This window comes from Rhinopithecus roxellana, chromosome 16, assembly GCF_007565055.1.
Source record: "Rhinopithecus roxellana isolate Shanxi Qingling chromosome 16, ASM756505v1, whole genome shotgun sequence".
Classification (NCBI taxonomy): Eukaryota; Metazoa; Chordata; class Mammalia; order Primates; family Cercopithecidae; genus Rhinopithecus; species Rhinopithecus roxellana.
In genome coordinates, this window is record NC_044564.1 from 24,894,800 (window position 1) to 24,920,873 (window position 26,074).

At 44.1% G+C, this 26,074-nt stretch overlaps 1 protein-coding gene across 1 annotated transcript in view; it reads left to right on the forward strand.

The window, feature by feature from the left end:
- UBAP2 (ubiquitin associated protein 2) overlaps positions 1–26,074 on the forward strand; it is a 136,985-nt gene that overhangs the window by 13,221 nt on the left and 97,690 nt on the right. The window contains exon 2 of the mRNA XM_010385759.2: positions 17,371–17,510. Coding sequence (XP_010384061.2) covers positions 17,412–17,510 — 99 coding nt within the window. The 5' untranslated portion in view covers positions 17,371–17,411. The remainder of the gene's footprint in view (positions 1–17,370; positions 17,511–26,074) is intronic.

Genomic DNA, 26,074 nt, shown 5'->3' on the forward strand with positions numbered 1-26,074 from the left:
CAGACTGGAGTGCAGTGGTGCGATCTCGACTCACTTCAACTTCTGCCTCCCAGGTTTAAGTGATTCTCATGCCTCAGCCTCCTCTGAGTAGCTGGGATTACAGGCATGTGCCACCACACCTGGCTAGTCTTTATATATTTTTTCTTTTTTTTTTTGAGATGGAGTCTCACTCTGTCACCCAGGCTGGAGTGCAGTGGCGCGATCTTGGCTCACTGCAACCTCCACCTCCCAGGTTCAAGCTGTTCTCCCACCTCAGCCTCCCAAGTAGCTGGGATTACAGGCACTTGCCATCATGCCCGGCTAATTTTTGTATTTTTGTAGAGATGGGGTTTCACTATTTGATATCCACTATTTGATAGAACAACAGGGTAACTATCGTCAATAATAACTTAATTGTATACTTTTTTTTTTCTCCTGAGACAGGGTCTCTTTCACCCAGGCTGGAGTGCAGTGGTGCAATCTCGGTTCCCTACAACCTCTACCTCCTGGGTTCAAGCGATTCTCCCACCTCAGCCTCCCAAGTAGCTGGGACTACAAGTGCTCGCCGCCACGCCCGGCTATTTTTTTTGCATTTTTAGTAGAGATGGGGTTTCACCGTGTTAGCCAGGATGGTCTCAATCTCCTGACCTCGTGATCCACCCGTCTCGGCCTCCCAAAGTGCTGGGATTACAGGCTTGAGCCTCTGCGCCCGGCCAGATTTTTTTTTTGAAGACAGGGTCTTTCTCTGTTGCCTAGGCCAGAGTATAGTGGCGGCTCACTGCAACCTCCGCCTCCCAGGTTTAAGTGCTTCTTGTGCCCCAGCCTCCGGAATAGCTGAGATTACAGGTGCACACCACCATGCCCAGCTAATTTTTGTATTGTTCATAAAGACAGGGTTTTGACATGTTGGCCAGGCTGGTCTCAAACTCCAGACCTCAAGTGATCCGCCTGCCTTGGCCTCCCAAAGTGCTGGAATTACAGGCATGAGCTACCATACCCGGCCTAAGAAACAAAAGATTCTTAATCTTTGTGACTGGTTGTGGTCATCATGACTGTACTAGAAGAAAAATTGTTTTATTGAACTTGCATCCCTAAGAAAGCTGAGGTAGATTAGCCTACATTTTGATACCTTCCTTCCTTCTGACTGGCCAAAGAGGGAAGGTGGCTTCCCTCCTTATCCCCTTCCCTGTGAAGCCTTGGGACAGAGTAACTAGTGGGAAGTTAATCTTACTTTGGTGGATGCAGAGCTGGAGACTCGGGGCAGAGTGAGTGTGAGTGTATAAAGACAGAAATATGCCTGAGTCTTTATCACAGACTAAGGTTATTGTGTTGTTGGCATTAAATCTATGACTTAATTTGCTCTTGCTTTCATCTTTTCAAGAGAGGATAGATAGGGATTCCTGCAACTGAACATGGTGGGTGAGAGAGCCATATTTAGCTAGGGTTAGGGCTAGAATTTGACATGGATGAGGGTGTTCAGTTGGCAACTTACTGCACTTTTTAAATTTTTTGATGCTTAGGGTCATGCTCTGTTGCCCAGGCTAATCATAGCTTACTGTAGCCTTGAAATCCTGGAATCAAGCAATCCTCCCGCCTCAGCCTCCCAAGGAAGTGGGACCACAGGTATGCGCCACGATACCTGGCTAATTTTTAAATGTATTTTTTAGTAGAGACGAGGCCTCACTATGTTACCCAGACTGGTCTCAAACTCCTGGGCTCAAGAAGTCCTCCCACCTTGGCTTCCCAAAGTGTTGAGATTACAGACATGAACCACCACCCCTGGCCTATTAGCCCTTTTTTTTTTGTTTTGAACTGGAGTCTCACTTTGTCGCCCAGGCTGGAGTGCAGTGGTGCAATCTCGGCTCACTGCAAGCTCCACCTCCCGAGTTCACACCATTCTCCTGCCTCAGCCTCCTAAGTAGCTGGGACTACAGGCGCCCGCCACCATGCCTGGCTAATTTTTTTTTTTTTTTTTTTTTTAGTAGAGACGGGGTTTCACTGTGTTAGCCAGGATGGTCTTGATCTCCTGACCTCGTGATCCACCCACCTCAGCCTCCCAAAGTGTTGGGGTTACAGGTGTGAGCCACCGCGCCCAGCAGCACTTTTTGTTAATACACAGGAAATAGATCCTCTTTTTTTCTTTCTTTTTTTTTGTTTGAGACGGGGTGTTGCTGTGTTGCCCAGGCCAGAGTGCAGTGGTGCGATTTCAGCTCAGTGAAGCCTCAGCCTCATACATTTAAAAATTAGCCAGGCGTGGTGGTACATACCTGTGATCCCAGCTACTCGGGATGCTGAGGCAGGATAATCACTTGAATTTACTTAGGAAAGCAAGTTAAGGCCGGGCGCGGTGGCTCACGCCTGTAATCCCAGCACTTTGGGAGGCCGAAGTGGGCGAATCACCTGAGGTCAGGAATTCGAGACCAGCGTGGTCAACATGGTGAAACCCCATCTCTACAAAAATACAAAAATTAGCCGGGCATGTTGGCAAGTGCCTGTAATCCCAGCTACTTGGGAGGCTGAGGTGGGAGGACAGCCTGAACCTGGGAGGTGGAGGTTGCAGTAAGCCAAGATCGCGCCACTGCTCTCTAGCCTGGGTGTCGAGCAAGACTCAGTTTCAATAAAAAAATGAAACAAAACAAAACAAAAAGCAAGTTAATAAGTATGTCCTAGTGTTGGAATAGATTCATGCTAACTTATACATCCCCCACAAGATGGTTACAATAACTGACATACAATCAGAAAAATTAAATTATGTTTATTGTACTGTATTTGCCAAAGAAGAGAAATATGTGTACTGGATTTTAGAAGGCATTTATATAAAAAATAGTAGGAACCTTTGTTGTTGTTGTTGTTGTTGTTGTTTTGAGATGGAGTCTTGCTCTGTCACCCAGCCTGGAGTGCAGTGATGCAATCTTGGCTCACTGCAGCCTCCACGTACCAGGTTCAAGTGATTCTCCTGCCTCAGCCTCCCAAGTAGCTGGGACTATGGGTGCACGCCACTAAGCCCAGCTAATTTTTTTGTATTTTTGGTAGAAACAGGGTTTCACCATGTTGGCCAGGCTGGTCTTGAATTCCTAACCTCAAATGATTCGCCTGCCTCGGCCTCCCAAAGTTCTGGGATTACAAGTGTGAGCCACTGCACCCGGCACCTTTATTGGAATCAAAAACGGTTGGGCCCCTAAGGAGTTTGCTTTTGTACTCCCATAATACTAATTATTCAGCTGAACAGTATAATTGAGGTGCTTTGTTTATAATGCTACCTTGCTGTTTTTTTTTTATTTTGAGACAGAGTCTGGCTCTGTCGCCCAGGCTGGAGTGCAGTGGCCGGATCTCAGCTCACTGCAAGCTCCGCCTCCCAGGTTCATGCCATTCTCCTGCCTCAGCCTCCCGAGTAGCTGGGACTACAGGCGCCCGCCACCTCGCCCGGCTAGTTTTTTTTTTTGTATTTTTTTTTAGTAGAGACAGGGTTTCACCGTGTTCGTCAGGATGGTCTCGATCTCCTGACCTCGTGATCCACCCGTCTCGGCCTCCCAAAGTGCTGGGATTACAGGCTTGAGCCACTGCGCCCGGTCCTACCTTGCTTTTATTTTAATAAATTATTTACTTTTAGAGAGGGTCTCTCTGTTGTCCAGGTGGGAATACAGTGGCATGATCATGGCTCACTGCAGCCTTGACTTCCTGGGCTCAAGTGATCCTCTTGCTTTAGCTTCCCAAGTAGCTAGGACCATAGGAATGTGCCACCATACCCAGCAATTTATTTTTTGTAGAAATGCAGTCTCCCTACATTGCCCAGGCTGATCTGAAACTCCTGGACTCAAACAATCGCCTCTCAAAGGGCTGGTATCAAGGTATGAGACACTGTGCCCAGCTTATTTTTATTTATTTATCTTTTGAGACAGAGTTTTGCTCTGTTGCCTAGGCTGGATGCAGTGGCGTGATCCTGGCACACTGCAACCTCCACCCCACAGGTTCAAGCGATACTCCTGCCTCAGCCTCCTGAGTAGCTGGGATTACAGACACGCCACCACACCTGGCTAATTTTTGTTTTTTTAGTAGAGATGGGGTTTTGCCATGTTGGCCAATTTGGCCTTTTTTTCTTTTTTTTTTTGAGACTGAGTTTTGCTCTTGTAGCACAGGCTGGAGCACAGGAGTGCGATCTCCACTCACTGCAACCTCTGCTTCCTGGGTTCAAGTGATTCCCCTGTCTCAGCCTCCGGAGTAGTGGGATTACAGATGCGTGCCACCACGCCCGGCTGAGTTTTGTATTTTTAGTAGAGAGGTTTTACCATTTGGCCAGGCTGTTCTCGAACTTCTGACTCCCACCCTGCCAGGCTAGTCTTGAAACCCTGACCTCAGGTGATCTGCCTGCCTCATCCTCCCCAAATGCTGAGATTGTAGGCATGAGCTACAGTGCCTGGCTCTTATTTTATTTTTATTTTTATTTTTATTTTTTTGAGACAGAGTCTCACTCTGTCGCCCAGGCTGGAGTGCAGTGGTGCGATCTTGGCTCACTGCAAGCTCCCCCTCCCAGGTTCATGCCATTCTCCTGCCTCAGCCTCCTGAGTAGCTGGGACTACAGGTGCCTGCCACCACTCCTGGCTAATTTTTAAAAAATATTTTTAGTAGGCCGGGCGCGGTGGCTCACGCCTGTAATCCCAGCACTTTGGGAGGCCAAGGCAGGTGGATCATGAGATCAGGAGTTCAAGACCAGTCTGGCCAAGATGGTGAAACCCCGTTTCTACTAAATACAAAAAAATCAGCTGGGTGTGGTGGCATGTGCCTGTAATCTCAGCTATTCCGGAGGCTGAGGCAGAGAATTGCTTAAAAACCTGGAGGGATGGAGGTTGCAGTGAGCCGAGATCGCGCCACTGCACTCCAACCTGAGCAACAGAGCAAGACTCAGGAAAAAAAAAAAAGATTTTTTTTTAGCGGAGACATGCTTTCTCCAGGTTAGCCAGGATGGTCTTCATCTCCTGACCTCGTGATCTGCGTGCCTCGACCTCCCAAAGTGCTGGGATTACAGGTGTGAACCACCGCGCCTGGCCCCTTATTTTATTTTTGAAACAAGGTCTCACTCATCTCCTGGGTACTATACTCGGAGTGCACTGGCGTGGTCACAGCATACTGCAGCCTTGACCTCCCAGGCTCAAGCGATCCTCCCACTTCAGCCTTCTAAGTAGCTGGGACCACAGGTGTGCTTTATCACACCTGGCTAATTTTTAGAACGTTTTGTAGAGATGGGGTCTCTCTGTGTTGCCCAGGCTGGTCTTGAACTCCTGGCCTCACACTACTCTCCTGCCACAGCCTCTCAAAGTGCTGGGATACAGGCATGAGCTACCATGCCTGGCCTATGTGTGCATTTCTTCCTTCCTTCCTTCCTTCTCCTTCCTTCTTCCTTCTCCTTCCTTCCTCTTCCTTCCTCTTCCTTCTTCTTCCTTCCCCTTCCTTCCCCTTCCTTCCTTCTTCCTTCTTCCTTCTCCTTCCTTCTCCTTCCTTTCTTTCTTCCTTCCTTTTTTCCTTCTTTCCCCAAGACAGAGTCTTGCTCTGTCACCCAGACTGGAGTACAGTGGTGCAATCTCAGCTCATTGCAACCTCTGCCTCCCGGGTTTAAGCGGTTCTCTTGTCTCAGTCTCCGGAGTAGCTGGGATTACAGGCGCCCCCACCACAGCAGGCTAATTTTTGTATTTTTAGTAGAGATGGGATTTCACCATGTTGACCAGGCTGGTCTCGAACTCCTGATCTCATGATCCACCTGCCTTGGCTTGCCTAAGTTGCTGGGTTTACAGGTATGAGCCACTGTACCTGGCTGCCTTTCTTTCTTTCTTAATTTTTTTTTTTTTTTAAAGTAGATACAGGGTCTTGCTATGCTGCCCAGGCTGGTCTCGAACTCCTGAGCTCAAGGGGTCCTCCCACCATGGCCTCCCAACGTATTGGGATTACAGGTGTGAGCCACTGGGCCTGGCCTATGTATACATTTTCTTTTTTCTTTTTCTTTTTTTTTTTTGAGAAGTTTTGCTCTTGTTGTCCAGGCTGGAGTGCAGTGGCATAATCTCGGCCCACTGCAGCCTTCGCCTCCCGGATTCAAGCAATTCTCCTGCCTCAGCCTTCCGAGTAGCTAGGATTATAGGTACCTGCCACCACATCCAGCTAATTTTTTATATTTTTAGTAGATACAAGGTTTCACCGTGTTGGCCAGGCTGGTCTCGAACTCCTGACCTTCTGGTGAGCCACCTACCTCGGCCTCCCAAAGTGCTGGGATTACAGGGGTGAGCCGCTATGCTCAGCCCTATGTACACATTTTTAGATTCTCTTGGGTTTTCAGTTATCTTGGGTGCATACCTAGAAGTAGGATTACTTGGTCATATTGTAACTGTTTAATTTTTTTAGGAACTGTTAGAAGATTTTTTAAATTTATTTTTTGTTTTTTAGGAGACGTGGTCTTACTCTGTTGCCCAGTCTGAAGTGCAGTGACATGATCATGGTACACTGCAGCCTAAGCTCACTAAGTATACTGCATCTCCTAAGCTCAAGGATTCCTCCCATCTCAACCTCCTGGACGGGTGGGACTCCAGATGTGTGCCACCAAGTGTGGCTAATTAAAAAAAAATTTATTGTATAGACGAGGACTTGCCATGCCACCCAGGGGTGTGCTCACCTCCTGCTGTGCAGCCCAGTTCCTAGTGGCCTGGGAGTTGGGGATTGGGGATCCCTGCTTTATAGTATAGGCTTTTTTATTTTTTTGTTTTTTTCCTTTTTGTGGGAGAGAGAGAACTGTTAGAAGTAGTGGTGAAGACTGGTTATGAATAATTACATACTTTTCAAGAGATTCCAGGGTGAAGAATCCTAGTTACCTGCTTGGGAAAAGACAGGGTTTAAGGCCGGGCGCCGTGGCTCACGCCTGTAATCCCAGCACTTTAAGAGCCTGAGGCGGGCGGATCACTTAAGGTCAGAAGTTTGAGACCAGCCTGGCCAACATGGTGAACTCCCATCTCTACCAAAAATACAAAATATTAGCTAGGCATTTTGGCGGGCACCTGTAATCCCAGCTACTCGGGAGGCTGAGGCAGGGAGAAGTGCTTGAACCCAGGAGGCAGAGGTTGCAGTGAGCCGAGATCACCCCACTGCACTCCAGCCTGGGTTACGAGAGCAAAACTCCATCTCAAAAAAAAATAAAAAAATAAAAAAGACAGGGTTTACAGCTGAGTTAGGAGGATAGGAATAGGACAGATGTGTGAAAACAGCTATGGACAATTAAATACTTTTCCCTTCGTGGCCTTAGGTAACCTGAAAGAGAATTGTGATGATATCAAATAAATGTTGATGTCCTGTAGTGTTTGAGTTCACCAGCACTCATCCTTTCCATGGGCAGGTTATATCCATGGAACAGCAGATAACTTTGTGATTCTTGTGTCAGCCAAGTATGGGTGTAGGGGAGTTCAGTCTTGTCCATCAGCTGCTCGAGGCCTGACCCTGCCTTTAACAGCTGTGGAGAATAAAAGTATCAGCTTGTTCAGCTCCTGGCATGCAGGGTATAAGCAGTTGAGCTGCATGGAATTGGATCTCATAGTTGAGTTTCTTGGCACCCTAGATACCTTATTCTCTTCTCGATTGCGGGTGTAGACTTTGTCTTGGTGGCTGTTCTGGGTCTCCTAATTTAGTTGAGATTCTTTTATTTTTATTTTTATTTTTTTTATTTTTATTTATTTATTTATTTATTTTTTGAGACGGAGTCTTGCTCTGCCGCCCAGGCTGGAGTGCAGTGGCCGGATCTCAGCTCACTGCAAGCTCCGCCTCCCGGGTTCACGCCATTCTCCTGTCTCAGCCTCCCGAGTAGCTGGGACTACAGGCGCCCGCCTCGTCGCCCGGCTAGTTTTTTGTATTTTTTTAGTAGAGACGGGGTTTCACCGTATTAGCCAGGATGGTCTCAATCTCCTGACCTCGTGATCCGCCCATCTCGGCCTCCCAAAGTGCTGGGATTACAGGCTTGAGCCACCGCCCCCGGCCTTATTTTTATTTTTATTTGTTTTTTTTGAGGCAGAGTCTCGCTGTGTCGCCCAGGCTACAGTGCAGTGGTGCAATCTTGGCTCACTGCAAACTCTGCCTCCCGAGTTCACGCCATTCTCCTGCCTCAGCCTCCTGAGTAGCTGGGACTACAGGCGCCCGCCACCACGCCCGGCTAATTTTGTTTTTTGTATTTTTAGTAGAGATGGGGTTTCACCTTGTTGGCCAGGATGATCTTGATCTCCTGACCTCATGATCTGCCTGCCTCGGCCTCCCAAAGTGCTGGGATTACAGGCTTGAGCCACCGTGCCCAGCCTACTTTTTTCTTTTTTAAATAATAGAGAAGGGGTCTCACTGTTTTGCCCAGGCTGGTTTTGAACTCCTGGGCTCAGGCGATCCTCCCCATCTTGGCCTCCCAAAGTGTTGAGATTACAGGCATGAGCCACTGTGCCAAGCCAGATTCTTTTATTTATTTTTTAATAAATAAATTCAAGTGGATTCTCTTGCCTCACCCTCCCAATTAGCTGGGATTACAGGTATGTGCCACCACGCCTGGCTTATTTTTCTGTTTTTAGTGGGGTGGGGTTTCACTATGTTGGCCAGGCTCATCTCAAACTCCTGACCTCAAGTAATCCTCCCGCCTCAGCCTCCCAAAGTGCTGGGATTACAGGTGTGAGCCACCGCACCTGGCCTTGGCCTCAGATTCTTTTCTTTCTTTCTTTTTTTTTTTTTTTTTTTGAGACGGAGCCTTGCACTGTCACCCAGGCTGGAGTGCAGTGGCTTGATCTTGGCTCACTGTAAGCTCTGTCTCCTGAGTTCATGCCATTCTCCTGCCTCAGCCTCCTGAGTAGCTAGGACCACAGGTGCCTGCCACCATGCCCGGCTAATTTTTTTGTATTTTTAGTAGAGACGGGGTTTCACCATGTTAGCCAGGATGGTCTGCATCTCCTGACTTCGTGATCTGCCCACCTCGGCCACCCAGAGTGCTGGGATTACAGGCGTGAGCCACTGTGCCCGGCCTCAGATTCTTAATCTGAGCTAATTTTGTCTTCTGCAGCTATGAATAAATAAATTTCCGGCCGGGCGAGGTGGCTCACGCCTGTAATCCCAGCACTTTGGGAGGCCGAGGTGGGCGGATCATGAGGTCAGGAGATCGAGACCATCTTGGCTAACATGGTGAAACCCCATCTCTACTAAAAATACAAAAAATTAGCCGGCCGTGGTGGCAGGCGCCTGTAGTCCCAGCTACTCGGGAGGCTGAGGCAGGAGAATGGTGTGAACCTGGGAGGCAGAGCTTGCAGTGAGCCGAGGTCGCGCCACTGCACTCCAGCTTGGGCGACAGAGCGAGACTCCGTCTCAAAAAAAAAAAAAAAAAAAAAGAATTTCCTTTTCAGAAAAGGTTGAGAATATTGACTTTTCTTAGTAGAAAAAACAGGAATGCAGATTAGAAATTAAACAAAAATAATAAAACAGTAGTGGTCACAGAAACATACCAATATAGAACATATGGGTATCTGAAAGGCTGAGAAGCTAGGTGAGATCTGGTTTAGACTAGATCTTTGTCATCAGGGACAAGCTTTGCAGGTGATGCCAACAATAGTTACGCTGTTGTATAGAAGAGGAAGCTGAATTGGGGACTATTACTTATCTGTGACTGAACAGTTAGTTAACCTTGCAACATAGCATAGTAGATAAGTGCACACACTGTAGAGCCAAATGTCCTGGATTCACATACTGCCTTCACCACTTACTAGCTGTGATTCTCTGTGTGTCTTAGTTTCTTCTCTGTAAAATGGGAGTAAAGTGATGTGTACTCTAGAGTGTTGGAAAGATTAGTGACAATACTATACATATAAAGTGCTTAGAATGGTGTCTGGCACATAGTAAGTGGTATGTGCTTTCTGCTAGTATTATCATTACCATTGGTTTTAGACTTTGGGAGTGAGTGGACATATGTAGATGAAGGACCTTGGACCCATCCTTGCCAGTCTAAGATAGGCCCTGCATCACTGGTCTCATGACTCAGTGTACAGCATCTCTGGACATTCTTGATGAAGACTTGCTTCTTCAACATAAATTGTGTATCCTGTTTTTAGTAGTTGAACCCTTAGCCCAGTATGTAATTCATGTCATCTGAATTATATTTGGTTTGAAAAAAACATTACTTTTTCTGTTCCTGAAACAAATTTATTTGATGTATTAGCTGAGATACTTTGCACAAGTGTGCCAACATCCTGGTTTTAGAACTATCCTCCAATCAATGCTTCGTGATGCTGTCTTGAATACATGCAGTGTATGTATGTAGTTTGGGATTTGTCTGTTCAGAATTTTATTAAATGGCTGTTGAAATCTTCCCTCTTCTCAGTATGTTGTCAGCAGGTGTTCTGTAACTTTTCAGAATGATAAAATGTATCCTTGCTTTTCTTTTAGGCTATATTACATGGTTTTTAGAAAAGTTTTACCTGACAGCGTTTTTTGTATGGCTTGAAGTTAGATGAATTTGTGCTTATGTAAGCTTTAACAGAAATGCAGATGGTTGTTAAGTCAACCATTTTCAGTTAAGTCTAAACTGGGATCACTTGTAAATACAGCTGTTTCACTGAGGTATCTTCAAGAACAGTCCTTGAAAAAATAGCAGTTAGGCGGGGTGTGGTAGCTCATGCCTGGTCCCAGTACTTTGGGAGGCCAAGGTGGGAGGATCACCTAAGCCCAGGAGTTTGAGACCAGCCCAGGCAAATATGGGAAAACCCTGTCTCTACGAAAAAGAAAACAAAATTGGAAACAAAACTTTTTAGGCAGTTAAAACTTTTTTCCAAAAATATTTCTTCTATAGAGAATATCTTTGTAATTTAATCAGGTTGATTTATTCGGCCGGAGACTTTCTTTCCTCATTACATTTAAACAATTTTTTCACTTTAATCTGTTAATAGGAAGCTCTATATTGTATTTTGCTGATTTTGTTTCTAAAGAAGTTAAAAATATAGCAGCAGTTCTTTGCCTCTGTTAAAATCTGTCACATTTTAAATTCACTTTGAGATGGGTTTCAAAATTTGGTTGGATAGATTGAAGTAAACCTGGTGCTTCCTGCCCCTCAGGAACTTGAGATATGTATGTTTGAGTTTCTACTGGATTATTTTTAGAATCTTTTGCTCTTGTCTATTTCTATTCTGAGAATTCTCTTGGAACCTGTTCCAGTGTAGTAGAACTCTTAGGAGTGGAAAGTGATAGATGATGGAACACAAGTGTACACTGAATTCCTATGGTCTGGCAACTGGGTACTTGTTGTAGAAGCATTCCTATGTACTACGCACAGCTCCGTTTCCCAGAGAAGGAGGACATAGAATTTCCTCATGACAGTATGTTAGTTGAAGGTGTTGATTTTTACAGTCTAGTTTCCATGTCTTAGTCATTTTTACAGTTCAGTGGTGGTAACAATTTTAATGATCTTGAAGAATATTTTGGTAACTTATGCTTTTACCTTGATTTAATGGATTCACAATTATGAGAATTTTTTTTTTTTTTTTTGGAGACAGTGTCTTGCTCTGTCGCCCAGACTGTAGTGTAATGGCGTGATCTCGGTTCACTGCAACCTCCGCCTCTCGGGTTCGAGTGATTCTTCTGCCTTAGCGTCCCGAGTAGCTGGGATTACAGGCGCATGCCAACACACCCACCTAATTTTTGTAGTTTTAGTAGAGACAGGGTTTCACCATGTTTGCCAGGCTGGTCTCGAACTCCTGACCTCAAGTGATCCACCCTCCTCAGCCTCCCAAAATGCTGAGATTGCAAGCGTTAGCCACTGCGCCTGGCCTTATCAGAAGTTTTATGTAAAATTAATATGAGAAAATTTGTCTGTTGAATTATGCATTCTGTTAAAGTTATATTTTCTGAGCCCTGTTTTTTCCAGAAGATTTCAGTCATATCCCCCATTGCCTGTGATTGTTCTGCGAAACCTGTTTCATCTCTGGACATTTTTTTTGCTGGACATTTTTAATATTAATTTTCTTATGAAGAGGGAATTAGCTATTATAACATTTCAGTGATAGCACAATTGACAGAAGAAAAGTTAATCTGAATTTATTTAAACATGCATTCTTGGATGTGCTGAGACCCTTATAATTATTTTTATTTTTCAAAGAATGTATTTGCTATTTTTTTTTTTCTTTTTTTGAGACGGAGTTTTGCTCTTGTTGCCCAGGCCAGAGTGCAATGGCACGATCTCGGCTCACCGCAACCTCCGCCTCCTGGGTTCAAGCGATTCTCCTGCCTTAGCCTCCTGAGTAGCTGGGATTACGGGCATGTGCCTTCACGCCTGGCTAATTTTGTATTTTTAGTAGAGATGGGGTTTCTCCACTTTGGTCAGGCTGGTCTTGAACTCCTGACCTCAGGTGATCCAGCCGCCTTGGCCTCTCAAAATGCTGGAATTACAGGCATGCACCACCACGCTCGTCCTTGTATTTGCTATTTTTTTTTTTTTTTTTTTTTTTTTTGAGATGGAGTCTTGCTCTGTCACGCAGATCTCTGCCTCCCAGGTTCAAGTGATTCTCCTGCCTCAGCCTCCCAGGTAGCTGGGACTACAGGCTCGTGCCACCATGCCCGGCTAATTTTTGTATTTTTAATAGAGACGGGTTGCACCTTATTAGCCAGGATGGTCTCGATCTCCTGACCTCATGATCCGCCTGCCTTGGCCTCCAAAGTGCTGGGATAACAGGTGCGAGCCATTGTGCCCGGCCGGCATTTGCTATTTTTAAGATGGAAGTATTTGTAGTAACAATTGATGAATATATAACCCAGAGCAGTAAACCTTAATTAAGAGAAAAACTTTTTCTAAACAATAAAGTAAGCCATGCAGTTTTTATGTTTCACAAAGCAACTATTCTGGTTTAGCCATGCAAGCGGGGTAATTATTTATAGCCTAATTACATATTCATTATGGAATATTTTATATTATATTAAGAATTGATGATTGGAAGGAGATACAGTCTTAATGTTGATCTGTGAACATGGACCAGTAAAATTTTGATAGTTTGAGTTACAATAAAGAGTTACAGTTTGCTTCCTTGGCAAGTGAGGATTCATGTTCATTATACCAAAATGTTTGGTTATAATAGGCTATAAAGATTAAAAGTCATTTTTCTGTAAATCAGAAAATTAATGTCCACTGAATATGGGTTAAGTATATTCCTTCTGTACATGCAGATTTTTATCACCAGATGGCACTTCTGTACGGAGAAAGTCTCATTTTGTTATTTCACCTAGATTATTTTCTCTCTCTTTTTTTTTTTTTTTTTTGAGACAGAGTCTCACTCTGTCTCCCTGGAGTGGAGTGGAGTGGAGTGGAGTGGCCAATCTCAGCTCACTGCAACCTCCGCCTCCTGGGTTCAAGCGATTCTTCTGCCTCAGCCTCCCGAGTAGCTGGGATTACAGGTGCGTGCCACCACGCTCGGCTAATTTTTTGTATTTTTGGTAGAGACAGGGTTTCACTGTATTTAGCCAGGATGGTCACGATCTCCTGACCTCATGATCCGCCTACCTCGGCCTCCCAAAGTGCTGGGATTATAGGCGTGAGCCACTGCTTCCAGCCCATTATTTTCATAAATGGGGTCATTGAAGAATAAACAGTGAGAAAAAGATCAGATAATCCAATCAACGGAACTGGAAATCTATGAGTGAACTACTGACTTCTTAAAAAGGTTTTATGGTAGGAACACCACTCAACCAGTTAACTTTTGATTAGATGCTTAATTCTGTTTTATTCTTTTCTTAAAATGTATTTAACGAAATAGGTGGCTGGGCATAATGGCTCATGCCTGTAATCCCAGCACTTTGGAGGCTGAGGCTGGTGGATCACTTGAGGTCAGGAGTTCAAGACCAGCCTGGCCAACATGGTGAAACCCCCATCTCTACTAAAAATACAAAAAAATTAGCTGGGTGCGGTGACACACACCTATAGTCCCAGCTATTTGGGAGGCTGAGGCGGGAGAATCACTTGAACCTAGGAGGCAGAAGTTGCTGGGCCGAGATTGTGCCACTGCACTCCAGCCTGGACAACAGGCCAAGACTCTGTCTTAAAAAAAAAAAAAAAAAAAGATAGGGTCTGGCTGTGTTGCCTAGTCTGGACTTGAACTGTGGGTTCAGTGATCTTCCTGCCTCAGCCTCCTGCGTAACTGGAACTACAGGTGCATGCGACCTTGCCCAGCTTGGATGCTTCACTTTAGATACTTAAGATGGAATTACAGAGTATTAGTGCTGAAGGTGATTTTTTTGTTTTCATTTTTTTAGATGGTGTCTCGCTCTTGTTGCCCAGGCTGGAGTGCAGTGATGCAATCTTGGCTTACTGCAACCTCCTCCTCCTGGCTTCAAGTGATTGTCCCATCTCAGCCTCCTAAGTAGTTGGGATTACAGAGGTACGCCACCATGCCTGGCTAATTTTTGCATTTTTAGTACAGGTAGGGTTTCACCATGTTGGCCAGGCTGGTCTTGAACTCCTGTTATCAGGTCATCTGCCTGCCTCAGCTTCCCAAAATGTTGGGATTACAGGCGTGAGCCACCGTGCCTGGCCTGAAGGTGATTTTAAAAATAATCAAATGGGACTGGGCACCGTGGCTCGTGTCTGTAATTGTAGCACTTTGGAAGGTTGAGGCGGGTGGATCACCCGAGGTCCGGAGTTCGAAACCAGCCTGACCAACAAGTTGAGACCCCGTCTCTACTAAAAATACAAAAATTAGCCAAGCGTGGTGGCAGGCATCTGTAGTCCCAGCTGCTTGGGAGGCTGAGACAGGAGAATCGTCTGAACCCAGGAGGTGGAGGTTGTAGTGAGCTAAGATTGTACCACTGCACTCCAGCCTGGGTGACGGAGCGAGCCTCCATCTCAAAAAAAAAAAAAAAAAAATCAAATGGATTCTTTCTCAAATATAGATATGCCTTAGATTTGTTTAAATGCATCACAGTTTTAAAACAGTGTATTTGTATGCATTTATTCATTTCTGAGAGAATGCTCTAAAAATAAATGGAATCATGGCAAAACAATTAACCTTGTTCTCTATAATACAACCAAAATGATAAACCCAAACCAACAAAATTATAAAGTTGTTAAACTGAAAAAGGATGCAAAATGTGTATTCATACTAACTGGAAAGACAGATTCAAATGCAGTAAAAAGTTTTAAACCAGTGTATTGAACCTGTGAGACGTTCTAGTTAATTGGTTGTTATTATAATGTAAAAGGCAGTACTATAATATGTCTGTGGCCTTTATCTAGCAAGCGAGTTAATGAAGCTATTAAGAAAACAAGTTACAGCCGGGCGCGGTGGCTCAAGCCTGTAATCCCAGCACTTTGGGAGGCCGAGACGGGCGGATCACGAGGTCAGGAGATCGAGACCATCCTGGCTAACACGGTGAAACCCCGTCTCTACTAAAAATTACAAAAAACTAGCCAGGCGATGTGGCGGGCGCCTGTAGTCCCAGCTACTCGGGAGCCTGAGGCAGGAGAATGGCATAAACCCGGGAGGCGGAGCTTGCAGTGAGCTGAGATCCGGCCACTGCGCTCCAGCCTGGGCGACAAAGCGAGACTCCGTCTCAAAAAAAAAAAAAAGAAAATAAGTTAATATTAGTGCGGCTAACACAGAAAAATGCTTGTCCTACCCTTTCTGGCTGAAATAGGTTTCAGGGACACAATTTTCTTTGGTACCTGAATTAGTATGATGAATTATGGTTAGTCTTCTCTGTTTTAATTTTATGATGCACAGATCCAAAATACGTAGAATTGTTATGTCATTTTATTAACCTAAAATATATAAGATTTACAAATAGTGGAATATCTTTCCATATCATGGGAGTGCTTGCTTTTGGGTGTCTAAAACTGACTGTTCTAGAAAACAGAATTCCATGTATTGTTAAAATCATCGGCTCTGTGCCAGCACGGTGGCACATGTCTGTAATCTGAGTACTTTGGGAGGCCGAGGCTGATGGATCACCTGAGGCAGCAAATTTGAGAACAGCCTGACCAACATGGCCAAACCCCATCTCTACTAAAAATACCAAAAATTAGCCGGGCATGGTGGCGCCTGCCTCTGGTCCCAGCTACTCAGGAGGCTGAGACAGGAGAATTGCTTGAACCCAGAAGGCGGAACTTGCAGTGAGCTGAGATCGCCCTATTCATTGCACTCCAGCTTGGGTGATGGAGTGAGTCTCTGTCTCAAAACAAATCATTGGCTCTGCATTGTTATCATAGGAGATGATAGCTCCGTGTGTATTGCACTTAAGACCTTCCAGTGGGACAGATGTCGAGATGGAAGACAGTAATATTGATGATCCTGACCCTGTGTAGGCCTAGACTAAAGTGTGTGTTTATCTCTTAGTGTTTTTTTTTTTTTTTTTTGAAGTGGAATCTCCCTCTGTCACCCAAGCTGGAGTGCAGTGGGCTCACTGCAACCTCTGCCTCCCAGGTTCAAGCAATTCTCCTGCCTCAGCTTCCCGAGTAGCTGGGACTACAGGCGCCCACCACCATGCCTGGCTAATTTTTTTGTAGTTTTAGTAGAGACGGGGTTTCACCGTGTTAGCCGGGATAGTCTCGATCTCCTGACCTCATGATCCGCCAGAAGTGCTGGGATTACAGGCGTGAGCCACTGCACCCGGCCACACAGTTGTTTCTTTAAGATTTATTATTGGCCGGGCACGGTGGCGGTGGCTCAAGCCTGTAATCCCAGCACTTTGGGAGGCCGAGACGGGCGGATCACGAGGTCAGGAGATCGAGACCATCCTGGCTAACACGGTGAAACCCTGTCTCTACTAAAAAATACAAAAAACTAGCCGGGCGAGGTGGCGGGCGCCTGTAGTCCCAGCTACTAGGGAGACTGAGGCAGGAGAATGGCGTAAACCCGGGAGGCAGAGCTTGCAGTGAGCTGAGATCCGGCCACTGCACTCCAGCCTGGGCGACAGAGCGAGACTCCGTCTCAAAAAAAAAAAAGATTTATTATTTGCGGGTGACTTTTGCTTTTAGGCATAGCTTGTTTCTTGACACATTTTAAATTGGGTTATTGGCAGGTAAAATCTTGGCTGAATGCAATGTTGTTTTGGGGTTCAAATACCAACTGCAAGTAGTAAGAGGCCGATAGCACTACCTGTACAGTGACTACATATAGTGATAAAATGGTTGCTGGTTTAAATTGGTGGTGCTTGAGTTTTTTGTTTAGAATTGCTAAGCTCATAAACATGGACTTTTAGATAATTGGTTTAACAGATACCAGCAAAATGTACAATCCTCGGGCTGCTTCTTGAGAATTTGTATTCCAGAGAGCTTTTATCTTTTATTTTAAGTGTCCTTGTTTTCTCTGAAGTACCTGTTTGTCTTTTACTATGATTGTTTTGCTTACCATCCCTACTTTCTTGCAGATTTTCTTTTTTGTACATACATTATTTTGTATATACTGTATATGATGACTTCAGTGAGCAGTGACCATTGTCGAGGTGCTCGTGAAAAAACACAGATTTCAGCAGCACAATCAACGCAACCACAGAAACAGGTGGTACAGGTAAGTTTTTGTGGAACTCTTGTTTGCCTTGTTTAGAATTAAGGAAATTAAGGGAGAACATATGATTTAATGTTTTCTTTTGTAGGAAACTTTAGGATTTTGAACCCTGTATTTAAAAAGTAGGTAATGGCCGGGTGCGGTGGCTTACGTCTGTAATCCCAGCACTTTGGGAGGCCGAGATGAGTGGATCACTTGAGGTCAGGAGTTTGAGACCAGCCTGGCCAACATTGTGAAACCCCGACTCTACTAAGAAAATACAAAAATTAGTTGGGCGTGGTAGTGTGCACCTGTAATTCTAGCTTCTTGGTAGGCTAAGACAGGAGAATTGCTTGAACCCAGGAAGCAGAGGTTGCAGTGAGCTGAGATCACGCCACTGCCCTCCAGCCTGGGCGACAAAGCAAGATTCTGTCCTAAAGAAAAAATAAATAAATAAAAAATAAAAACTAGGTAATGAAGAATAGTAAGGAAAGAGGTATTGTACTTGATTCAGGTACAACTGGATGTTGTTCCATGAGAACTCTTTAATGCTAACCTTTTCCAGGTACCTCTTAGCTATTAGGCTGCCATGGCCACCACTGCCGCCACCGCCGCCGCCTCCTCCTCCTCCTTCTCCTCTCCCCTTTCACTTTCCTCTGCTTCCCTTCCTCCTCCTTCCCTGCTGTTTCATCATCATCTCTTCTCCCTTTTGTCCCTTCTGTTAATTGAAGTGTGTCCTTGGAATGAAATATGAAAATCCAAGGTACATGGAGAACTAATAGTCTGAAGTAGTAAAATACCTGAATTACAATAGACTTTAAAAAGCTGCCTTTGCTGAGCATAGTGGCTCGTGTCTGTAATCTCAACACTTTGGGAGACTGAGGCAAAAGGATTGCTTGAGCACAGGAATTAAGAGCAGCCTGGGCAGCATAGTGAGGACCTTGTCTCTATAAAAAGTTTAAAAATTAGCTGGGCATGATGGCTTCCATTTGTAGTCCCAGGTACTTGGGTGGCTGAGGTGAGAGGATCACTTATGATGGTGCTACTGCGCTTCAGCCTAGGTGACAGAGTGAGACCTTGGCTCAACAAAAAAAACCCTGCCTTTTCTTTAAAGCACAAAGAAGAATGCTTGAATCTCAGAATGGCTTTTAATGATCAAGATCCATTTGAGGCCGGGCACAGTGGCTCATGCCTGTAATTCCAGTACTTTGGGAGGCCGAGGTGGACAGATCACCTGAGATCAGGAGTTCAAGACCAGGCTGACCAACATGGTGAAACCCTATCTCTACTAAAAAAAAACCCAAAAAACAAAAATTAGCCAGGCATAGTAGTAGGTGCCTGTAATGCCAGCTACTTGGGAGGCTGAGGCAGGGAGAATTGCTTGAATCCGGGAGGTGGAGGTTGCAGTGAGCCAAGATCACGCCACTGCATTCCAGCCTGGGCGACAGAGCGAGACTCTGTCTCAAAAAAACAAAGATACATTTGAATAAATATTTAATGTTAAATACTCGCCCCTTCTCAATTTGGTTATATTATTATTTTAAGTGAAGTGAGATAAGTGCTAAGCACAGTACCTGGTGCAAAATTAAGCATTATATACATGTTATTGACTAGAGTGGCAAACCATTTTTCACAGGCAATGTGCAAGTGAGTAAACGATATCCAGTTTATCTTACTTGCAGATTGATTTGACTATACTTTGATAGTTAATTATAAGTGCTTCTTATAATCACTCATTTATACGCAACTACCATGTTGATGTTAAGGGACATAATGAGGAGATTTAACTGTTGCGTTACATTTTTCAGTATAATGTTAGTGTAGTATTTTGCTGGTTTAACGGACAGATATCTCTTCTACTCAGTGCTTGATCCTAAATACACTTACTCTGATAGGAATTTATTCAACAAACTGATCCGGTCCAGTGATGGAAAAATTTGGAATTTTTAGTTGAGGTCCTCCTTTTATAGTTGAATTTACTTAGGAAAAAGTTTGCTTAATGAATGGGTCTTTTTTTTTTTTTGAGATGGAATCTATCACCGGACTGGAGTGCAGTGGCCAATCTCAGCTCACTCCAACCTCCACTTCCCGGGTTCAAGTGATTCTCTTGCCTCAGCCTCCCAAGTAGCTGGGACTACAGGCAGGCAACATCATGCCTACCTAATTTTTTTTTTTTGTTTTTGAGATGGAGCCCCCTTCTGTCACCCAGACTGGAGCGCAGTGGTGCCATCTCGGCTCACTGCAACCTCCACCTCCTGGGTTCAAGCGATTCTCCTGCCTCAGCCTCCCAAGTAGCTGGGATTACATGCGCCTGCCACCACCCCCAGTTAATTTTTGTAGTTTTAGTAGAGACAGGGTTTCACCATGTTGCCCAACCTGGTCTCCAACACCTGAACACAAGCGACTGCCCTCTTAGCCTTCAAAGGTGCTGTGATTATAGGCGTGAGTCACTGTGCCTGACTTTTTTATTTACAGAGTCTTGCTCTGTAGCCCAGTCAAGAGTGCAGTGACTCGATCTTGGCTCATTGCAACCTCCGCCTCTGGGGTTCAAGCAATTTTCCTGTTTTAGCCTCCCCAGTAGCTGGGATTACAGGCATGAGCCACCATGCCTGGCTAACTTTTTTTGCGTTTTTAGTAGAGATGAGGTTTCACCATGTTGGCCAGGCTGGTCTCGAACTCCTGACCTCAAGTGATCTGTCCCCCTTGGCCTCCCAAGGTGTTGGGATTATAGGCGTGAGCCACTGCACCTGACCCTTTAAAATTTTTTTCTTTTAAACAGTAGTATGCATTAGGAAAATTATTCATGTTTATTTATTCATTAATCCTATTCTGGGAAGCATTTGCTAAGAAAGTAATCTTAAATCGAGTAATAAAAAGTGGCTTTATTTGGTAATGTTTTTTTCTTTCTTTTTTTTTTTTTGAGATGGAGCCTTGCTCTGTCGCCCAGGCTGGAGTGCAGTGGCGTGTTCTCAGCTCATTGCAACCTCTGCCTTCTGGGTCCAAGTGATTCTCCTGCCTTAGCCTCTGGAGTAGCTGGGATTGCAGGCACATATCACCATGCCTGGCTAATTTTTGTATTTTTGGTAGAGATGGGGTTTTGCTATGTTGGCCAGGCTGGTTTCAAACTTCTGACCTCAGGTGATCCGCCCACCCTGGCCTCCCAAAGTGCTGGGATTACAGGCGTGAGTTACCACACCCTGCCGGTAAGATGTTACTCAATTTTAAATGTCCAATGTTAGAGGTGTTCTGAGATAACCTATTCACGTTGCATGATGAAAGAGAGTTCTTTTTTTTTTTTTGATATGGAGTTTTGCTCTTGTTGTCCAGGCTGGAGTGCAATGGTGTGATCCCGGCTCACTGCAACCTCTGCCTCCACCTCGCCTGGGTAATTTTTTGTATGTTTCACCATGTTAGTCAGGCTGGTCTTGAACTCCTGACCTCAGGTGATCCACCTGGCTCCGCCTCCCAAAGTGCTGGGATTACAGGCGTGAGCCACTGCGTGAGAGTTCTTTTGTATCTGTATAAACCAGGATTTTTGTCCTGGGTCTAGCACTTACTTACTAACTAGATGAGTTACTTAAATCTCCTTAAACCTCAATTTTTTTTTTTTTTTTTTTTTTTTTTGACACGGAGTCTCACTCTGTTGCCCAGGCTGCAGTTCAGTGGCTTGATCTTGGCTCACTGCAACCTGCGCCTCCTGGATTCAAGTGATTCTCCTGCCTCAGCCTCCAGAGTAGCTGGGACTACAGGTGTGCACCACCACACCTGGCTAATTTTTGTAGTTTTAGTGGAGAGGGGTTTCACCATGTTGGCCAGGTTAGTCAGTCTTGAATTCCTGACTTCAAATGATCCGCCCACCTCAACTTCCCAAACTGCCAAGGTTACAGGCGTGAGCCACGGGGCCTGACTACGAACGTCAATTAAAAAAAAAAAAAAAAAATTGTGAGACTTACAGAAAAGTTGCAGTGGGAGTATGAATAATTACTGAATACCCTTCTTCCAGATTCCCTAGATGTTAACATTTCTATCACATCTCGTTTATCCTGTTCTCTTCCTTTCCATACAGTTTATCCCCAGAAACGTTTGACAAGTTGTGAATAAGGTTTTTCTTCACTTAATACCTCAGTGTGTTTTTTAAAAAACAAGGATCTTTTTACATAATTATAGTACAGTGATAAAAAATCAAAATCTACAGATCATACTTACATTTTTTCAATGGTCCTTATAATGCTTTTTTTGTTTTTTTGAGACACAGTTTTACTTTGTTGTCCAGGCTGTAGTGCAGTGGTGCGATCTCAGCTCACCACAACCTTCGCCTCCTGGGTTCTAGCTATTGTCCTGCCTCAGCCTCCCGAGTAGCTGGGATTATAGGCGTGCACCACCATGCCTGGCAAATTGTTATATTTTCAGTAGAAACGGGGTTTCGCCATGTTGGCCAGGCTGGTCTCGAACTCCTGACCTTAGGTGATCCTCCTTCCTTGACCTCCCAAAGTGCTGACATTACAAACATGAGCCACTGCACCCAGCTGTAATGTCCTTTTTAGCTAATTAGATTGTGGAATATACATTGTATTCAGATGTCAACTCTTGTGAATTTATGTGACTAGTCCACAAAATTATATGAACATTCCACAGTTAGGAAGTGATTGTAAGAATATTTGAAAATTGTGGTATAACATGTCTTAGAAAAGGTATGCTTCCTGATCAACTGAAAAAATATGTAAAATTAAAGCAAAACTGTTGAACATTAATGAGAACAGGCTAGTAGACTGTTAATGTTTATTTTTGGTGGTGGGCATAAATAATCCTACTTTATTATTATTTACAATTTTTTTCTGGGTGACAGATCTAATTAAAAAAAATTTGGATTCATTTGAAAAATTTCACATTTTCCACTGTAAAAGCAGCTTAGTTCGTAATAAGCCATGTGAATGGATAAGAGATCCAGAGGAAGAGCTGTAGTGATGCTACTTTTCTTGGCAAGATATTTTTCAACTTGGACGTGACCTGGTATATGTCACTAATGTTTATTGCAGGGGAGGGTGCACTGACCTTGTTTAACTTAAGAATTACCAGTTGACCCTGATTTTTCCTCTTTTTTCCCAAGCTGTACCGACCTCTTGACACTTCCTAGAGCTCAGCCTGGTAACTTCCCTATTATACTCTTATGTTTGGTGCTTTGTTTATCAAATATTTATTGAATTGTTTATCAAAGAAAATTATTTCTTTCTTGACAGGGTGTTTTATAAAGGTAAAAAATACTTAAAGTTCTCATTAAAATTTATTTTCGTAAATATGCTAGCATTAGTGTTACTATATTGTTATTGTTAAATGGCTATTATGTGTATCGGCTATGCTTTCAGAAGTAGTCTGTCTATGCCCTTTTAGGAATAAAAAAGATATTACTGAAGAGAAATACAGAGTATTTGTGTCATATAATACTTAAGCTGAAAAAGCTAAGTCTGAATAAATCAGTCATTGGCATTTACCTTACATATGGCAACGAATAGTGACTTTATAGTTAGAAATGTATGGGTGAAACAGTATCAGAATGATAATGTAGAAACATATATAAGCCCCAGACTGCCCCCTACAGCAGAATGCTGTTATTAATAACTATTCTGCTTGAAATATTTGGTGAGATTCTTTCACTCATCCAGTGCTTTTTTGTTAATATTGTAATCGGGTCAGTAAGTGTTTCTTTAATTTTGTAAATTGTGCACGTTTACAAAGCACTGGCTATTCTCAGGCAGTTTTCAAGTTTAAATATTCTTGCCTTTAGAGTCATTATTTGTTCCTGGTTCCCCCACTCCGCCATTACTTTTTCATACTTTTTCCACAAAGATTTCAGCCATACTTCCTGACTTTGGTTTATCACTCTGACATTTCTGCATGAAGTAGTCTCTGTCTGAAATGTCTCGAAACCAGGGATGTTCTTATAATAATACTTACTGTGCAGTGAGTGGATATCCACAACTAGTCCGTAATTTTACTTTAAAAAAAATCTTTGTTGTAGCTCCTGTTTAACACATCTACCACCCCAAGCTGCCTCCTCCACTCCTTTTCTGTCTGCCAAAATCCCTCCCCACAATACTTTATTATGAAAATAGTCACGCATGAAGAAAAATTGAGAGTTGTACGGTCAATACCTATACGTTCTTTTACCTTTTTGCTCTGTTTGTTTTATCACATCTGTTTAGCCAGCCATTATTTTATCTAACTTTTTAATGCTTTTCAAAGTAAATTAATTGATTAGTGGTACTCTTAATCACTTCAGAATGGATATCATTGACTAGAGTGTAGTATTTGTTTATTGTCTTTTTTTTTTTTTTTTTGAGGCAGAGTTTCTGCCCTTGTTGCCCAGGCTGGAGTACAGTGGTGCGATGTGGGCTCACTGCAACCTCCACCTCCCAGGTTCAAGTGATTCTCCCACCTCAGCCTCCTGAGTAGCTGGGATTACAGGCATCTGCCATCATGACTGGCTAATTTTTCTATTTTTAGTTGAGATGGGGTTTCACCATGTTGGCCAGGCTGGTCTCAAACTCCTGACCTCAGGTGATCTGCCCGCCTCGACCTCCCAAAGTGCTGGAATTACAGGTGTGAACCACCGTGCCTGGCTGTTTTTTTTTTTTTTTTTTTTTTTTTTTTTTTTTTTTTAAATAGACAGGATCTCAGGCCAGGCGTGGTGGTTCATGCCTGTAATCCCAGCACTTTGGGAGGCTGAGGCAGGTAGATCACCTGAAGTCAGGAATCTGAGACCAGCCTGGTTAACATGATGAAACCCCATCTCTACTAAAAATACAAAAAATTAGCTAGGTGTGCTGGCGGACGCCTGTAATCCCAGCTTCTTGGGAGGCTGAGGCAGGAGAATCGCTTGAACCTGGGAGGTGGACATTGCAGTGAGTGGAGATCGTGCCATTGCACTCCAGCCTGGGCAACAGAGCGAGACTCCATCTCAAAAAAAAAAAAAAAAAAGAAAAGAAAAATTGCCAGGTGGGGCATGGTGGCTCACACCTGCAATCCTAGCACTTTGGAAGGCCGAGGCGGGCGGGCAGATGGCTTGGGCCTAGGAGTTTGAGACAAGCCTAGACAACATAGCGAAACCTTTCCTATACAAAAATTCCCCAGAGGTGGTGGCCTGCCTCTGTAGTCCCAGCCACTCAGGAGGCGGAGATGGGAGGATTGCTTGAGCCCTGGGAGGTGGAGGTTGCAGTAAGCAGAGGTTGTACCCCTCCGTTTCAGCCTGGGTGACAGAATGAGACCTTGTCTCAATAAATACATACATATATACATACATACATACATACATACATACATAGCTAGCTAAACTATTCTCCAAAGTAGTTGAACCATTTGCTTTTCTGCCAGCAAAATTCCAGTTCTGCTGGCGTGAAATCCTCACCAACACTTGGTTGCCATGCCTAGTGTTTTGAATTGGTGTAAAGATAGACAGTGAAATAAAATGGAGAGTCCAGAAATAAACCTACTCATATGTCGACAACCAATTTTTGAGAGTCAAAGGCAATGTAGAAGGGAAAGGATGGCCTTTTCAGTAGTGTGGGAACTATTGTATATCAATATGCAAATCATTCATAAAAACAAAAGCTAAAACGGGTCATGGACTGAAAACCCCAAGCTTAAAGTTTATACAAGAAAATATGGGAGAAAATCTTCATGCTATTGGTTTAGTCAGAGATTTCCTAGATGTAGCAACAAAGGCATGATCCATAAAAGAACAAATGGGTAAATTGGACTTCAGGAAAACTGAAAACTTATGGTTTCAAAAGATTGTTCAGAGAATGGAAAGACAAGCCACAGATCAGGAGAAAATCTTTGCATCTGATGAAGGACTTGTCACAAAATTTTGAAACAAAAATAAGGAAATAAGGAAATAACACATTTAACAAAGTGGACAAAAAGTGGAGCATGGTGGCTCATGCCTGTTATCTCAGCACTTTGGGAGGCTGAGACAGGAGGATTACTTGAACCCAGGAGTTCAGGACCAGCATGGGCAACATAAACGTGGGGAGACCTTGTCTCTACTAGAAATAAAAAAAAATTGGTGAATGGGATGGCAGGAGCCTTTAGTCCTAGCTGCTTGGGAGGCTGAGGTTGAACAATTGCTTGACCCCAGGAGGTCAAGGCTTCAGTGAGCTGTGATTGTACCATTGCACTCCAACCTGGGTGACAGAGTAAGACCCTTATCTCAAAAAAGGACAAAAGATTTGAATGAAATTTCACTCAGGAAGGTATATGTGTTGCAAGTAAGTACATGAAAAGATCCTTTACTTCATTAGGCTTAGGGAAATCCATATTAAAATCACAATAATAGGCCAATACAAAACTTGTTAGAAAAGATAGGTCGTTTCCGGCTGGGTGTGGTGGCTAATGCCTGTAGTCCCAGCACTTTGGGAGGCCGAGGCAGGTGGATCACCTGAGGTCAAGAGTTTGAGACCAGCCTGGCCAAGATGGAGAAACTCCGTCTCTACTAAACAAACAAAATTAGCTGAGGCTGGTGGCACATGCCTGTAATCCCAGCTACTTGGGAGGCTGAGGCAGGAGAATCTCTTGAACTTGGGAGGTGGAAG